Source organism: Schistocerca serialis, chromosome 7 (assembly GCF_023864345.2).
Source record: "Schistocerca serialis cubense isolate TAMUIC-IGC-003099 chromosome 7, iqSchSeri2.2, whole genome shotgun sequence".
In the NCBI taxonomy this organism is placed as follows: domain Eukaryota; kingdom Metazoa; phylum Arthropoda; class Insecta; order Orthoptera; family Acrididae; genus Schistocerca; species Schistocerca serialis.
Window position 1 is genome coordinate 592,957,669 of NC_064644.1, and position 19,093 is coordinate 592,976,761.

A 19,093-nucleotide genomic window follows, 5' to 3' on the forward strand; every position below is an offset into this window, starting at 1 on the left:
GGCAGACTTTTGGTCACTAGAAATTACATAAAACCCGAGGAGCATAAAACACGTTTCAAAACTCTGCAACAGACCGACGTCAGAGATATAGGCCTGTGGTTTTGTGCGTCTACTCGACGACCCTTCTTCGAAACTGGAATGAGCTGCTCTTCTTCCGATTACTAGGAACGCTTAGCTCCTCCAGCGACCTACAGACGCTAGAAGAGGAGCGACTTATTTTGCGTACCCTTATGTCGTACGGTTGTCTCACTAGCTCCAGTGTCCTTGTCTCTGTTGAGCGGTGTCGGTTACCTTTCTATCCTCTGGTCACTATTCCCGATATCTGTCATTTTCAAGTTCATGCGACTGTTTAAGGGAGGAACCACAACACGATCTTCCCCAGTGAAACAGTTTTGCTAAAGGGTACTTCGCATCTTTTTAACAAAACCGTCTCACTGAGCAATACGGCATGAACCTAGGTACTGGTATATACTGTTTTCTGTATCTCGTGTGCTTTTTTTGGTTCAGAAAAGATATTAATATCTGTGTGGCCTTTCTAATATAACCACCATGGCAAAGGACGCCTTAAAACACTTAAATTCAAAATTGATACGTTATTACTGAAAGATTCTTTTGTGCTCTGACACTAAGCGCACCAGCCACCACTGCACAGGCCTTTATGTGCCTGAAACAAGCCGACGATGAGAAAATAGAAGTAATATACAAGGAATCTGAAAAGAGTGCCTCACATTCTCACGGAGTTAATATTGGCCAAATGGTTGGGCCCAAATATTTGTAGATAATTGGGCCATTTTACTTGTGCGTAGAACGGCCCACGCACAGTGGTGTAGGGTGCCTCCTTGTTGACGTTTATTACAGATTTCTACTTCTTTGTGTGTGCCTCTGCACTTCTGCTTCTAGCACTAATACTGTTGTCAGACGTAACACACGCAATAAAGCCTCTTACTGTACTACGGAGCACCACTGCTCTGTCTGCGCCTCGTGTGACAGTTCCTGACGCAAACGTGTAGTGATATGTATATAGCTCGACTAGGTCCTCTCCCCTTTCACCTAATCTTCATCCCTTACAATTATAACGCTGAGGACGATTAAAGTCACCGTCATGTTCTAGATCCACTGACAACTTGCACACCTTACTGGAAAGTCTGTGGCACGCTTGTAACCGAATCCGAAGGCAACCAGGTGCTCGCACAAATCTGTCATGCTTTGAGAACCAAGGCTGCCGGACTGGTAACGATAAGTAGTGAATCCATGGAACACCTCCTCTAGTGCCAACAGACATATGCCTGTCAGTCGATAAAATGTCCATAGCTCAAAAATGTTTCTTCTGGTCATATGTTAATAAGATTTTTTTTATTTTTTACCAGAACTATCCGCTGTAAGAATGGCGAACACTTTAATAAAACATTCTGTATGAGCAGAGAAATTGTTGAAACTGTGAAGAGGGATGAAAAACTAGTATAGTCCAATGTGGTTGGAAAGCAAACATAGATCGAGTAGAATATTGGATATGTAGAAGGGAACTGAAAATATCAAGTTGAGTATGTCTTCGTTAGAAAAAGAGAGTTTCTGCACTGCAGAGCACGCCGAGGGGCTGAAGTAGACTCAAAACATAGTGCAGTTTCGATGAGCAGTAGGTTGAATCTCTACAAGATAAAGGAGATGTGGTATAGGGCGAAACAGAAAGCTGCAAAATTAGGACAGTATGAAATGGAGTGCAATTTATATGAGGTAACGACCAATGATCTATATAACGACATGAAAGTAGTTACAAGAATTAAAATGTAGTAAAGCAAAATAATTAAGGCACGACAGAACATCGTTTGTACACAAAACTCCAAAGAGTTATGTATCACGCAGAAATACCCAATCTTAACAACATAAGAAAAACATTACAAGAATCTTATGAATGAGGTAAGAAAATAACACTATAGCTGGCCAGGGAACGAAGTTAATGGCAAGTAAAAGTAGAATGTATCAGGATGGATAAAGAAACAGTATAGAAACCTTATTGAATAAGATATAACTGCAGAAAAAATTGACGTGACATACAGAAAAATTTCTTGTAACTCCGGAGAAATAAAACATAGGAAACTTTCATGCAGCTTTTCTTTTCGCTTTGTGGCCGAGCGGTTCTAGGCGCTTCAGTCTGGAACCACGCGACCGCTACGGTCGCAGGTTCGAATCCTGCTTCGGGCATGGATGTGTGTGATGTCTTTAGGTTAGTTAAAGTAGTTCTAAGTACTAAGGGACTGATGACCTCAGATGTTAAGTACCAGAGTGCTCAAAGCCATTTGAACCATTTCTCCTTTTCGTTCTGAGTGAGCCCGGTCATCTCTGGATAGCTACTGCGACCTGGTATATTCTTCTGAACCTGTCTACTGTATTCAGCTTTCGTCTCCTCTGTAATTTGTACTTCCCATACTTCTTTCCATTACCAACTTGGTGATTCTCTGACCCCGCAGAAAGTGTCTCATCAGCCTGTCCGCTCTTATAGTCAAGTTGTGCCACAAAGTATTCTTCCTCTTTTGGATACACCCATTAGTTATTCGATCTGCCCATCTTATTTCCAACACTCTTCTACAGCACCACATTTCAAAACCTTCCATTTTCCTCTTGTCTGAAGGGCTCATCCTCCACATTTCACTTTCGTACAAGCGTACACTCATTTCAGATAACTCCAAAAGAGACTTCTTCCTCCCAGTCTCATGTATGTGACGTCAGGGGATGGTGGTCAGATGTGTAGGTCTCAGGCAAGTGGATATTTGTTATTGTGTTCAAACTTGCACATGTCTTGTGTCTCTTTTTACAGGAGATGTGGGCTTCACATTTATCATGTTGCTGTCAGAGGCCTGCAGCTGTGTACAAGTGGACTGCCAAGAACCATTAGGGAACGGACGGTCTATAACGTTAAAGAGCGAGATATGTGGTACGTTTAAGAGATATCTAAGTTGTCAGTTCTCTAGTACGAGCTGTTTTGGACACTGAAGCAATTATGGTAAGATGACTATTTCCTTGTGGGTCTGGATATAACGCAAGATTTTTCTGGGATTTTTAACAAAATGGAGATGTGTAATTACCTTACATCAAACCATGACCTCTGTGTGCAAGACGACTACCAAGGAAACAGTAGTGAGATTGTGAGCAACAATAAGACATTTTGAATAAACAGTTTAATGTGGGTGAGTTCCAGTTGTAGACTAAAGATAAATATCATATTAATACGTCAAATCAATAGCCAAGAACTGAACAATTATATCAGAAACCATCTATTTATCTTATGAAGTGTCCTTTATATGTGTGCATGAGAAACTTTTACATGTTCCTAAGCTAAAGAATATGCTGTTACCAGATTGCAGGCCACGATTTGTAACTATAGAATGGATGGTGTGCTTGCTTCTGTGGAAGACTGTCTGTTTGTATTAAATGCCAAGAAAGAGTATTTCCATTATGCTCCCGTGCATTCTGTGACTATCGTTTCTGTGTGGTGCAAACAGTTGGACAGCTTGCAGAATAGTTGCTGTGATTAACAGTGTTCTGCAATTTTCCTGTTGAGGTAAGAAGAAGACATAAACGTTGACTGGTGTACAAGTAAATCTTCCAATCAAGACCGAGAAAAATTAACTTTGTTCTGATTGCCTACAGTTTTAATTATTTACCTGTAAACTGTGTGAAAATTGTTAACACAAGCTCCAACAACAACAATATAAGCTTTCCTATTATAGTCAAAGATGTATTATTCTCATTCTAGAACGTTGTTACACACTATACTGTCAAACATATTTATTGCCAAACTAGGATTGGGTACCATCTTATTCCACAGGTCTCAAGGAAAAGGAGCAATATACTAAAAGGACTTAAACAATTTCCTATTGTAGAAATGACGCCTTTCTATCTAGCTAACATCTTACTTGTATGCAAAAGAAAGCGGAAATGGAAGTCCAAAATACAAACTCGAGTATTCGCTGAAAATAGTTGCTACACGAGAAGAATGTGATCTGCTAGTGGAAAAAAAATTATTGAAGAAGTGCAGACAGGGCTACAGATTTCTTTAAATGCAATGTGTGATGTGTGGCAAATTCTGGACATAACTGAGATAGATACAGGATATCAGGTTTTATTGTAAATACCAATGTCAAATGCCCATATGTTAGAGCACGTATAGAAAGTGATTTGTCCAACAATATTTACTATATTAGAGGCGGCACAAAGAGTCTAGTTATAAAGCTCCATCCTCATTTGGATCTGCTTAAAAGTATGGTTACAGTATTGCTAATGTGGTGGTCTCGAAATTGCATATCTAGCAAGAGAAAAGTCATTTACATAGCTTAAAACTAATGGAATAACTACATTTAACGGCCATTCTTAGCTTATAAACCGTGGGAAATGAGCTCCATGAATATAAAACTGATGTATAATCTTGAAAATTTCTTGATGTACAAATTTTGTGTCAAATACATTGTAGATAAAAAGAAGGAGAAAGATAGCGCAAACTGTTGGGGCCAAGAGTAGCTACCTATGTTGCAGCTCCGTGGTCGCGAAGGGTATACTGCAAGCGTGCAGTCAGCCGCTGCACTCTTCACTGATGGCCAACGAATGCAGCGACAACATTGTTTAAAGAGTACTAGTAGCGTTTGTCTAATTTTCATCGTTCCTGAACTGTAATATGGCTCTGATGACAGTACGATATTGATCCTGGCGTAGTTAAGTTGCCAGACCGAGAATGGGTAAGTCACTGGAGAAGTTGTCTTTAGGTTGCTACGGAAAGGTTGTCAAGTAAATTTAAAACTTTCTGTCTATAGTCAGTTCATGCCGTTCTAAAGAGTAATATGCATATATTGTTCCTTTATCATTCGGTAAATGAATTCGATTCATTTGTCAATTTAAGGATACTGCATAATAAAGGATGTTAGATTGATAAGACCCCAAAAGGTCGTAAACACAACATTTATGGATAGCATGTATAGTATTAGAATGGGGTAAGCAACAATTAGCTCCAGTGCGAAATACGGGTGGGTGTCCCATACAGAACCATTTCAAGCGAGAGTGTTTGTGATCTCGCGGAGTGTGAAGGATCTGTATATACACTCCTGGAGATGGAAAAAAGAACACATTGACACCGGTGTGTCAGACCCACCATACTTGCTCCGGACACTGCGAGAGGGCTGTACAAGCAATGATCACACGCACGGCACAGCGGACACACCAGGAACCGCGGTGTTGGCCGTCGAATGGCGCTAGCTGCGCAGCATTTGTGCACCGCCGCCGTCAGTGTCAGCCAGTTTGCCGTGGCATACGGAGCTCCATCGCAGTCTTTAACACTGGTAGCATGCCGCGACAGCGTGGACGTGAACCGTATGTGCAGTTGACGGACTTTGAGCGAGGGCGTATAGTGGGCATGCGGGAGGCCGGGTGGACGTACCGCCGAATTGCTCAACACGTGGGGCGTGAGGTCTCCACAGTACATCGATGTTGTCGCCAGTGGTCGGCGGAAGGTGCACGTGCCCGTCGACCTGGGACCGGACCGCAGCGACGCACGGATGCACGCCAAGACCGTAGGATCCTACTCAGTGCCGTAGGGGACCGCACCGCCACTTCCCAGCAAATTAGGGACACTGTTGCTCCTGGGGTATCGGCGAGGACCACTCGCAACCGTCTCCATGAAGCTGGGCTACGGTCCCGCACACCGTTAGGCCGTCTTCCGCTCACGCCCCAACATCGTGCAGCCCGCCTCCAGTGGTGTCGCGACAGGCGTGAATGGAGGGACGAATGGAGACGTGTCGTCTTCAGCGATGAGAGTCGCTTCTGCCTTGGTGCCAATGATGGTCGTATGCGTGTTTGGCGCTGTGCAGGTCAGCGCCACAATCAGGACTGCATACGACCGAGGCACACAGGGCCAACACCCGGCATCATGGTGTGGGGAGCGATCTCCTACACTGGCCGTACACCACTGGTGATCGTCGAGGGGACACTGAATAGTGCACGGTACATCCAAACCGTCATCGAACCCATCGTTCTACCATTCCTAGACCGGCAAGGGAACTTGCTGTTCTAACAGGACAATGCACGTCCGCATGTATCCCGTGCCACCCAACGTGCTGTAGAAGGTGTAAGTCAACTACCCTGGCCAGCAAGATCTCCGGATCTGTCCCCCATTGAGCATGTTTGGGACTGGATGAAGCGTCGTCTCACGCGGTCTGCACGTCCAGCACGAACGCTGGTCCAACTGAGGCGCCAGGTGGAAATGGCATGGCAAGCCGTTCCACAGGACTACATCCAGCATCTCTACAATCGTCTCCATGGGAGAATAGCAGCCTGCATTGCTGCGAAAGGTGGATATACACTGTACTAGTGCCGACATTGTGCATGCTCTGTTGCCTGTGTCTATGTGCCTGTGGTTCTGTCAGTGTGATCATGTGATGTATCTGACCCCAGGAATGTGTCAATAAAGTTTCCCCTTCCTGGGACAATGAATTCACGGTGTTCTTATTTCAATTTCCAGGAGTGTATATTACCTCAAGTGCATGTACATGCTCAAGAGGAGATTTTGTTGATGCAGCGGCGACTACATCCGCATAACCGGGAAATTCATTTTTCAAGCGAGTTAATTTGCTCTTCACCCAACAAGATCAGCAGAATCGAGTATGTAACAAATTCTTCAGCGTCTGAATGGTAGAGATTTTCTTGATTGTTAAATTTTTAGGAATCAAGTGGTGGTGGCACTAACTAACTTTTTTGTAGGCAAAGCTAAATTAGGACATCACTATTTGATTTCAGCTCATGTAATCGATCTTAAGTGACAATAACGTGAAACTGCCAGACAGCCCTTAAAGAATAAAATTCTGTCTTAAAGATTCAGGAGCCAGTTGATATTAGTGAACACGAATTTTTTTTAATGAATGATAAAGCTTTAATTTCAAAAGAAAATAACTTTCTTTTTTATTTCTCCAGGATCAGAGATCAAACAAAGTGAGCAAAGTGAAAGATAAGACACTTCACGTACTTACATACGAAAGATTCAAAATTTGTTTCTTTTGTTATATAGGTTTTAATACACAGACTTTAGGTAAAAGTTATTAACAAGATAGAAAATAATTTAATGGAAGAAAAAATATATAAAATAAATAGAAAATGCTAACAGGAATTCTGCAATCTATCAACGATATCTCTGAAGTTGACCGTTGTCTTGCCGGCCCTATTAGCCGAGCGGTTCTAGGCGCTACAGTCTGGAACTGCGCGACCGCTACGGTCGCAGGTTCGAATCCTGCCTCGGGCATGGAAGTGTGTGATGTCCTTAGGTTAGTTAGGTTTAAATAGTTCTGAGTTCTAGGGGACTGATGACCACAGAAGTTAAGTCCCATAGTGCTCAGAGCCATTTAAACCATTTTTGAACCGTTGTCTTGTTCACAGTATCCCCGTTAAACGATTAGGTATATTTGTTATCTTAATTCGTGAGTAACAAAAGATAGAATAAATGATCAGATTTCGTGAACTTTAAACTTTCAGGAAGCGTTAATATCACAATATCACCTGTTTAAGTATTTATCGTAAATGGTAGATAAGATTAGTTTACCGTCGCAATATCTGCATTTTTGTGATACTTGTTGAGCAGATTGCATTTAAAGTACTACACGCAATCTTTACGCGGTATCAGTAAGTTACTTTTACTCTAGGTAAATAAACAAAGGGCATAATTACGCCTAAAGGAGATACATCGGCTTAAACTCATTATCTTGTATGTATTCTACCATGGCAGCAGGAATCATTCACCAAGTAGGATAGACACGTTGTTGCTAAGTCTAAATTGCTTAAATACTGTATGAGGGAAGTACGTTCTGGTATGTGGGGAGAAGATCAACAAATTGTGCCACGGCTTACGGCGACACTGACAACGTAGATTAACTGAATACCACATTTATGTAACAGCGAGTACTCACGTTGAGCGCCTTCACCATCTGCACGTCCTCCTGGTACTTGTGGTACGAGTCGCAGGCCACGTCGCCATTGTCGCCATTCGTGCCGTACTCCGGGTGTTCGTGGAGCATGCGGTCCCAGATGCTCTCACCCTTGCCTGCGTACAAACGAATTATAATTGCACGAACTGTAGTAGACTTGTGAGCGAAAGAACAATTGCTATAATATATGTCATTTCTAAGGTACAGTTAAGTGGAAAGCAGTTTTACAAAGAGAGTTTCTAATGGAGACTCTTGGTAATGATGCTACTGTTCTCTTCCACTCCGCTGTAGGAACCTGAGTCCATACTGCAATGATCTGCGAGCAGACAACCATTGATATCCCACGCCTCTCACACGATTCATTAGTACAGGAATTTATCATCAGACGGCCACCAAGACACCTCAGAGTATGAACCCGCCACCAAAGACCTTCACAGGCCAACGGACGCCCCACGAACGATGCCTAGGCAACATTAGGATATTAGCACGTGGCTCAAATGTCTCCTCACGCAGAGGAAACTGTTTTGGCGCCGCCATTTCGCTACATTGCCTATCACCTGACTGTGAGAAAGTAGATGGACACAGAGCAGAAGAAAATGAGGAACAGTTGCTTGAGAGCGGAGAGAGTCCAGTTTTCTGCAGAAGACAGCAGTAAGAAAGAGAGCAAGAACTGAGTGATAAGAAAAGGAGGAAACAAATTTCTGAAAGGAGAGTTATCGGCTCGTACCCAGTCGAATGGAAATCGAATATTGCAGCCAGTGTGTGTCTCAGAGGGGGAATGAGGTGGCAAACGAGCTCGCAGTAGAGGAAGACGGTCTGTTAGTCGTCTTATATACAGCATATCATATTTTAGCACAACTAACAGTAATTTGCAACTGTCCACGGCGCTTAATTTCCCACATCCGATGTCAGCCGCCACTCTCATGCTTTAGTGATCAGGAATAAAACACTGGATTTTATGCAGAACACAACTCTACTTCTAGAGGTGCGTAACGATGCTGAACACATCAGCACAGTCTTCGTGTAAGCCTTTAACGCTATCATTTTCAGTTGACAGTTGCTGTTGGCTACAGAATTCAAAGCCTGTGCGGGCTTTCGTAGTATCTCCCACTATTAGGAATTGCATTTCCAGTACAGAAATCATACAAAATCACCCTGTTACAGTTACAATACTGCAGTGCGCAATCACATACACTGGTAGGCCAAAACATGACCACAGTCCAGCGATGCTGGTTACCGCCTGGTGGCGTTGTGAGCATGTGGCGCGATAGCAAAATTCTGTAAGCGGAGCAGACACGGACGGGAGGGAACCCTAGCGAAGTTGTGGGAAATCCATTTAGATAAGCGAGTTTGACAGATATCATGTTCCACCACCTGCGGCATAGTCGCATAATTGAACAGTGATCCAATACTGTCAAATGTTTTTTTTTTTTTATTCCAGTCTTTGATCACAATATCATTTCTTTTGACGATGACCGGTTTCAGTCAGTAACGACCACCCTCAGACATGGTGTAGAAAAGATCTGAGGATGGTCATTACTGACTGAAACCGGCCATCGTCAAAAGAATTGATATTGTGGTCAGAGACTGGAATAAAAAACATTTGAGAGATCAGATTATTGTGACACAGAGCCTGTGAACGAGCATCTCGAAAACGGCGAAGCTGGTCTAATGTTGACGTGCTTTAGTCGTGGAAAATGGTAGAAGGACAGTAAACAACACTAGGCGCTAAGTGGTTGGACGACCCTCCACAGAACGCGGAGTTAGGGGACTTGTGTTCTTTCTAAAGTACGATAGATGGTGATCTGTGGTAGCTCTGCAGAAAGAGCGCAATTCTGGTGCACGTACAAGTGTTTTGGAGCATATCGTTCATCGTACATCGTTGAACATGGAGTTCCGCAGCGGACCGCCCCTACGTATTCACATATCAACACGACATCGTCAATTACGATTACAGTGAGCACGGGACGATCAGAATTCGACCGTCGATCAGTGGAAACGTGTCGGTTCTTTGGGTGAAGCACATTTTTGCTACACTAGGTCGAAGATCGTCTCCACAAACGCCGTCATCGAGGTGAACGACGGCTCGAAAAGTGCAGCGCACCACGGACGCAGGTTGGTAGCAGCAGTATTATGCTAAGGGAGACATTCTCCTGCACTTGCATGGAGCCTGTGGCAGTAATCGAAGGAACGCTGACAGCTGCAAAGCGCCCTCATCCCTTCATGCTTGATGTTTCCCCTAAGGCAGTGTCATCATTTAGCAGTATAATTGTCCCTATCTCGGAGCCAGAACCATGCTACAATGGTTTGGGGAGCATTATAGTGAAGTCACGTTGATGTCCCGGCGACCAAATTCCTCGCCGGCCGAAGTGGCCGTGCGGTTAAAGGCGCTGCAGTCTGGAACCGCAAGACCGCTACGGTCGCAGGTTCGAATCCTGCCTCGGGCATGGATGTTTGTGATGTCCTTAGGTTAGTTAGGTTTAACTAGTTCTAAGTTCTAGGGGACTAATGACCTCAGCAGTTGAGTCCCATACTGCTCAGAGCCATTTGAACCATTTTGCACCAAATTCTTCTGGTGTAAACCCAACTGGTCGCTATCGTACCCCGTCACGCATAAGCAAATTAGCGGCCCCGTTATTTACGCCAATTACATGACTTTTACTTAGACATATAATGCCACATACCTGCACAAACCTACCAACGAACCGTCGGATCCGTGATACGCATAATCAGTCATGTAGTTCGGTCCAAAGACGGACAAACAAGCAATTAAGAAGGTGGTCATAAAGTTTTTGCTCATCAGTGTACGTACACCACATAAATCTTGCTCAGACTGGAACATTAAAAGTGAAAAAAAATCATGTTCTCTCATTATGTTATACATACATCACTTGTCCAGCGTGGGCCTTTCTGTCATCTTCCATACCTTACGTACAGTCCACTACACCAATGTGCGTTCTTCCATGAGTGGAGGTCTTGCAAGTTTCACAGGAAATCTGAGAAGTTTGGAAAGAAGGAGAAGAAGTACTGGCGGAAGTAAAGCTGTGAGGAGAGTCGTGAGTCGTACTTGGGTAGCTCATCGGCGGCGGGCACTGTTTGCCGACTAAACGCCGACATCCGGCGGTTGGCTGGAAGCGAGTGTGGAGTAACATACACGCGCCTTTCCTTCCCACCACGGTGGGGGGCTGTGGTATGTGATAACGACTGGAAACTTCCCCACACTACGCATCTTCCGAGGACCCTCTCTGCCCCGACGCTCAGCTGTCAACACTTGACATGCACCGCTTCGTTCGAGATACGGCTGCGGACTGTAGGCTCCTCAGACGTCGCATGCTGCCATTGCTGCTCCGACGGACGACTCAGTCCGTGCAGTCCACAGAACTGATCCATGCTGACGTCACATACTACCCTGCTGCTCCACATGACGCCACGGTGTGCGTTAAAGGTATGGCGCTGTCATACATTTCTAGTGAGGCCGTTGCAAAATTACACTACTGGCCATTGAAATTGCTACACCAAGAAGAAATGCAAATGATAAACGGGTATTCATTGGACAAATATATTATACTAGAACTGACATGTGATTACATTTTCACGCTATTTGGGTACATAGATAAATCAGTATCCAGAACAACCACTTCTGGCCGTAATAACGGCCTTGATACGCCTGGGCATGGAGTCAAACAGAGCTTGGATGGCGTGTACAGGTACAGCTGGCCATGCAGCTTCAACACGGTACCACAGTTCATCAAGAGTAGTGACTGGCGTATTGTGACGAGCCAGTTGCTCGGCCACCATTGACGAGATGTTTTCAGTTGGTGAGAGATCTGGAGGATGTGCTGGCCAGGGCAGCAGTCGAACATTTTCTGTATCCAGAAAGGCCCGTACAGCACCTGCAACATGCATTCGTACATTATCCTGCTGAAATGTAGGTTTTCGCAGTGATCGAATGAAGCGTAGAGCCACGGGTCGTAACTCATCTGAAATGTAACGTCCACTGTTCGAACTGCCGTCAAAGCGCACGAGAGGTGACCGAAACGTGGAACCAATGGCACCCCATATCATCACGCCGGGTGATACGCCAGTATGGCGATGACGAATACGCGCTTCCAATGTGCGTTCACCGTGATGTCGCCAAACACGGATGCGACCATCATGATGCAGTAAACAGAAACTGCATTCATCCGAAAAAATGAAGTTTTGCCGTTCGTGCACCCAGGTTCGTCGTTGAGTACACCATCGCAGGCGCTCCTGTCTGTGATGCAGCGTCAGGGGTAACCGCAGCCATGGTCCTCGAGCTGACAGTCCGTGCTGCTGCAAACGTCGTGCAGATGGTCGTTGTCTTGCAAACGTCCCCATCTGTTGACTCAGGAGCCGGCCGAAGTGGCCGCGCGGTTCTGGCGCTGCAGTCTGGAACCGCGAGACCGCTACGGTCGCAGGTTCGAATCCTGCCTCGGGCATGGATGTGTGTGATGTCCTTAGGTTAGTTAGGTTTAACTAGTTCTAAGTTCTAGGGGACTAATGACCTCAGCATTTGAGTCCCATAGTGCTCAGAGCCATTTGAACCATTTGTTGACTCAGGAATCGAGACGTGGCTGCACGATCCGTTACAGCCATGCGACTGATAGTGATACGAGGCCGTTGGGATCCTGCACGGCGTTCCGTATTACCCTTCTGAACCCACCGATTCCATATTCTGTTAACAGTCATTGGATCTCGACCAACGCGAGCAGCAATGTCGCAATACGATAAACCGCAATCGCAATCCGTCCTTTATCAAAGTCGGAAACGTGATGGTACGCATTTCTCCTCCCTACACGAGGCATCACAACAACGTTTCACCAGGAAACGCCGGTCAACTGCTGTTTGTGTATGAGAAATCGGTTGGAAACTTACCCCACGTCAGTACGTTGTAGGTGTCGCCACCGGCGCCAACCTTGTGTGAATGCTCTGAAAAGCTAATCATTTGCATATCACAGCATCTTCTTCCTGTCACTTAAATTTCGCGTCTGCAGCACGTCATCTTCGTGGTGTAGCAATTTTAATGGTTGTATTAGATTTTTGTTACTATTTAAAGAGCGACTACATAGTTTTATGGCGCAAAGCGTCGAATTGTTCGCTCTTTGCTAATTACTTGGGTCCGTTGTTTATGCGCCCTTCAGAGCATTGGGATGCACAGGGTGTTCATATGGTTCAAATGGCTCTGAGCACTATGGGACTTAACATCTGAGGTCATCAGTCCCCTAGAACTTAGGACTACTTAAACCTAAGGACATCACACACATCCATGCCCGAGGTAGGATTCGAACCTGCGACCGTAGCAGTCGCGCGGTTCCGGACTGAAGCGCCTAGAACCGCTCGGCCACCTCGACCGGCTACAGCGTGTGAGATTGAAGATATAGCACAGGATGGGCTGATGAGAGAGATCAACGGTAATTGTAGGGTGTTTCACTCTCGATGAACGAGAAGACGATCTGGACAGCCATGGAAGAAGATTTTAAAATAGTTAATATAATAAAATAAAATAAATCGTGGTACCATTTCTTTCATTCCTCTTTTTTTTTTACAAAACTATCGGAGGCGTATTTCTTTTTCGTTTGTAGACGGTGCCTAATGGGGTGGCATACATCTCCCCTACTTAGTTTTTAGGCTGAAAGCGGTAGTGGCACTAGGTATTGTTTTTGTTTGTGCGTTAGATAGATTTTATGGGTAGTAAGGGCGTTAGGGGCCAACACCTGAAGTGGGTCTACGGGAAAAAAAATCGGCAGACAAAAAGAAAAAATATTCGATACAGCACCTGCCGCAGAATTCAAAGGTCCCGACTTCGAGTCTCGGTCCAGCACACAGTTTTAATCTGCCAGCATCTTTCATATTTAAAACACATGACGATTAAGAAGACTGTTACACAGATGTTAGTTTATACTCACCATCCTCATTCCACGCTCCTTCGATCTGGAAGGCAGCAGTGGCGGCCCCGAAAAGGAAACCATCCGGGAACCGGTTGACTGCCGTCTGGGCCCCGGCAACAGCGATCAGGCCAGCCAACAGGGTCAGCTTGAGCATCTCGTAAAGTCAGTAATGTCAGGTAGACAACCCAGCTGATATATATACATACAGGTTGTAAACTACTTCGTAACATTACTCAGCACTGAACAGATTAAGTGATTCACTGATTATAACTCGACCAAACCGAATCACTTGTGTAATAGCCATTTCCGGTAGGCATAAAAAAGTAGCATCTTTAGTTTGAGTTATCATTTACGGAGATGGGAAAGTACGTTGACGTATCAACAGTACTGATTGCTCAAAACTTCGACAACAGATATTCGTATCAGATATACTCGCCACTGGCAAAGATTTTATCAGTAATATGAATGTCACGATGCAGCTTAAAGTTCATCCAGCGCATTCAGCTGCATTATTTTTCCTAGATATTTAAATTTTGTAGCCTTTCTTCACTAGCCGGCCGCGGTGGCCGTGCGATTCTAGGCACTTCATTCCGGAACCGCGTGACTACAACGGTCGCAGGTTCGAATCCTGTGTTGGGCATGGATGTGTGTGATGTCCTTAGGTTTAAGTAGTTATAAGTTCTAGGGGACTGATGACCTCAGATGTTGAGTCCCATAGTGCTCAGAGCCATTTGAACCATTTTTGAACCTTTCTTCATTCTTCTGTACTGGTTTCCGTGTGTTTAGATGCCATCTTCCCATCTGCCATATACTGTTTTTTCAAAATATATATATGTCTGCTTTTAAAGCTCTCTCTTGTACGATATTTATCTGCATTGCTCACCATCTCTAAGTTCAGCTAAGATGGCAAAATCTTTTACAAAACCCAAACAATCAGTTCTCAGATTACATCCTTTCGTCCAGATTGCGGTATTTTTAATTCCTTCTTCTGTTCTTTTCCCCCATTCCATGATTACCTTTCCTAACATACAACTGAACAGCCTTTGGCATAATCCGTCTCTTTGCCTTAAACAGATTTTTCCCTCTAAAGACCTGAAGACTGCACCTAAAAATTTAATTTTTAATTTTTTTCTTAGCATGTCTGTGCAAATCCACTTCGAGGTGAAGCAGTATACTGTCCACAAATGAAACTGGTGTGCGAGGCATCCACCCTGCAAGAACGGTGATAGGTGGCGTAGCAAGACTCCTCAATGATCTTGGGTGTCTCCATACCAACTAGATGACTGAGGCAGCCAAGGAGGAAGAAGAGATCAGCGCAGAGAAGGTGCAGAAATCGTGGAAGTAACGTAGTCCTGTCCCGTCAATTGATCAATGCAACGATGGTGGAGGCGGGAACACCCAGCGCATTTGCCTAATGGGATAGGCTGTGACCTTGCCGTTAGAAGGTATACAACTCCTCGGAGTTTTATTTATCGACTGCTATGAATTACGAAGGAAGTTGTCAGATGGTATCGCACCAGATTTGTGGCTCCCTATCCGACAAGGATGATAAACTACACGGCTCGAGATGTTTCACTATCACTTTCACTCGTTAAGCACATATCACCATTATTGTGTTCCTAATGGATATTGTCCACAGAATCGACCGTATACAAACCATATATTCTACTAACTCGTCTCGTAGAAATGCTAATATTCCATCTGCCACTTCTTTCTCAGCCTGCGAAATTCCTTTCCGTTCTGAAGAAATGTCAAGTTCGGCAACTGTTGTTGTTGATGTAATGCAATTTTTGTTTGCTTATCGTTGCCATTGCTCTACTTTGTATTAACACTGTAGCACTGTTGTGAGTTACTCGTTGTCTACACAATTCAACTACTCTCCATCGGCTCATGCCGTTCTTGTCATTGTATATCTCCGATCCCACCCCTGTTGCTATTAGCAGCCAATATTTTGCTTGCATGGAAGACGTTATGTGGCATACGCATCACTGGCCTTTTGCGACCTGGCAGTCAAGAGGTTCCTTGTAAGAGGAAAACGAGGGTAGTGAAGCAGATTCATCAGATGTTCTGACGACAGAGGCGAGGATAGAATTAGCGGTAGAAGAAGAGGATGTTGTGAAGATGATGATGACAAATGGGAAGATGTTTGGGCTAGCGACTCCGAAGATGATGAGATAGAGTACGTATGGTTTATTATTTAAGAAAAGGCCGCTAGCACATTTTACACACTTCTTCATTCAAAAGGATGGATAAACCGGTGCTAGATATACCTTAACGTGATGTTTATTCGAGCTGAGTGTGAACGAAGAATGTATTATAAAACCCCAGGAAAACATATGTGCTACAGATACAGCGAATCCAGCTGTTCTGGTGGTTGAGACGGAGAGGAAAGCAAAAAGAGCACTGAACAGTGATGATGAGTACGACCGACGGGGAGTGCTATTCGAGTTATGAGGCCTCAATGGGCGGTAAATACTGGAAATAGGGGAACATACGCTATAAATTAGTTTGTGGCAGTAATATCAACGTGGATGTCTGCGCCAATTAAATTTGTATTTATAGTTAATCAGAAAGGCGTGAGAAGACAGCTTAAGCTTGGTGAAGGTGGAAAGGTTCTGTTAAAGATGAAGGAAATACCACGAAAAAGTAAGATCATGAGTCACATATTTTTCTGTGTCTACTTTGGACTGTGCCGAGTTAGGAGAATTATTCACGACAGTGTTGTAGTGATCGAATCCATCAGGAGCTGCAAACTGAAGGGATGGCAACACATTTCCCACTTCAAATGGTTATAGAACAAAGGTAGTCTGAGATCTTACAGTAAGTCTCACGTCCATGGGCAGAGGTACACCTGAAGAGAAGGAAGAGTAATCTGACTCGTGTTTGAACAGGAGAGGAATTTTGGTACATCACACTTAGCGAAAGGTACACTCAAACAAATTAAAATATGTTGAGATATTTAAATGCTGATAAAACTGAGAGCGCCCAATTTGCCACATTAGTCCTTTTATTGTAGTCGCTCAGACACTGGTAAATTAACGTGTGGATGACCTCCAGTGAGAGTTGGATCATAGTAGCAGAATGGAAGATGACAAGGATAAAAGCATCGAACGAGGTAATGGATGAATGTTCCCAATCAGGATTGTCTGCCTAGTGGAATTTTCTTTAGGAGCCAGCAATGAGATCCACTGTGCCATGTTTGCCGATAGCATGGACACAGCGAGCCTTGATTTGCAGGTCATGATGGAGTGCTGTGCCAGTAGGGAAGGGAGCCAGTTGTGGGATACACTGGACCATAAGGGGGAGAGTTAGAGCACCGACGCGCCACTTCACTAACAGATACATGAGTCAGATGAAGTGAAGGTGCAGAATTTTTCGAGTCTTTATTATAATGTTCACAGAAAGTACAACTATCATCTGGAGGAAATCCATATTTGTGATTACAAATGTAATGGGAAAGACATCTACGGTCCACAGAAGAAACGAATAGGTAAAGAATACTGTAATTTTAAGAGATAGAAAGGTAAAGTTGCGAGTTCACAGATACAAAGATAGATTTATGATAGATATAGTTATTGAGTTTGAGGATCGCTATGGAGTATTTTCCATTCTTTCCCTTTATCGACCATTTGTTGCTCAGGTATGTGTTGTGTGTTTCAGAGCAACTACACATCATTTACAGAAACCATCATACGTTCAATGATCCAGGAACAAAACGGATGAATGTAACGACAAAACGGAGGTTCTGTCATTAAAGAAGAGTGTGTACACACACATGCTGCATGCAGAGTAGTTAGTCTTGCAGTGTGGCAATAAGTACCTTAAATTTTGCGTCACTTATGTAATAGAAAAGGTTCCCGTGTTTGCAAGTGTTAAACATCAATAGCATGACTACCAATTTGTACACATATACATCCATGTAAATCAATCACTTCCAGCATTAGACTATGAAGTTAGACATTAGTACGCACCACTCTGCTCATGGGTGCCACACAAACTGAGATTGTTCATTTTTAAATGATAGTGGAACTAACTTTTGTACAGTAAGTTAAATGATGGAAACACCTCTCAGTTTTAATTCATAATGGATAACCATTTTTCCTGATCAGTAACCCACGGTGAGTGGCATGAGTACTTTGTAACGACCATTTCTTGTACTTCTAACATGCAACTACGTAACTCTGTTTGAGGACAAATTGAGGTGGGCTTTGGAGCGCGAATGAAATGACAGCATAGCTGACCACATTGCCAGCAGCAGGAAAGCAGCGATCGTGGCCCACATATCGGTGCGAGCATGAGAAGGTACTGGGCCAAGTTCTACTTGGAGGCCCACAATGAGTTCCCTGTCTAGGACAGCCACACTCGGCACTGTGCGCCACACCGCATGTTTATGGTTGGTGGCACAGAACCAGGATTTGGCTGAGTACAATAGGGATTTGTACATGCTGATGGTGATGAGCAGTCATCCACATGGCACAACTGATCACTGTCCAGTAATCCTCCTTAGAACATCCAAAACTGATGTCTGATGGCAAAGTCAAGAGGCAATGCTTGGGATATCAACTCTTACCACAGTTGTAAAACCAGACAGCCCTTGCGTCGATTGGAATAACTTGCATGTGGACTGCACTCATCTATAATAGACTTTTTCATTGTGCTGTCCATACAAGACATATCATAATAATAAATATCAAGTGCAACGCTCACCTCGAACTTTTACCTTGGTGTACACATAGTGCAATTTGAGAGTGATGCAAGTGCGATTGCATCCATACGGTACACATAACCAGTTTTACTCCATCTGCTTGTGGGGATGAACATTGCTAGGCAACTCACTGAAGCCAACCAGAAGGACACATCACGTTGTCTTACTAATGCAACTAGATCACTGATCATCCATCAGGTCCTGCGGTCACGAAGAACAGAAAGGCAGACATTGGGAAAAGTGTAGATAAGAATAAGCCAGTCCTTCATTTCAAGCAGGCTATGGGCACGAACGGTAATACACACATCAAAAAAAGTTTTGCATAACCTCGGTTCCGAGAGTTCCGGAACCTGTATAGAAAATTGGAATAGAGATCAACATAAACATCATTTCCGCCCTTTTTATTGCTCATGAAAACCATTCATTACATGCTGTACCACCACACAGCGAGACCTTCAGAGGTGGTGGTCCAGATTACTGCACACACCGGAACCTCTAATACCAAGAAGCACGTCCTCTTCCAT

General features: G+C 44.1%; 1 protein-coding gene across 1 annotated transcript in view; it reads right to left on the reverse strand.

The window, feature by feature from the left end:
- The window catches only part of LOC126413272 (myrosinase 1-like), a 61,540-nt gene extending 47,522 nt beyond the window's left edge, over positions 1–14,018 (reverse strand). The window contains exons 1-2 of the mRNA XM_050083172.1: positions 13,883–14,018; positions 7,938–8,071 (exon numbers count right to left, since the gene is read on the reverse strand). Coding sequence (XP_049939129.1) covers positions 7,938–8,071; positions 13,883–14,018 — 270 coding nt within the window. The remainder of the gene's footprint in view (positions 1–7,937; positions 8,072–13,882) is intronic.
- Between the last annotated feature and the right edge of the window lie 5,075 nt (positions 14,019–19,093).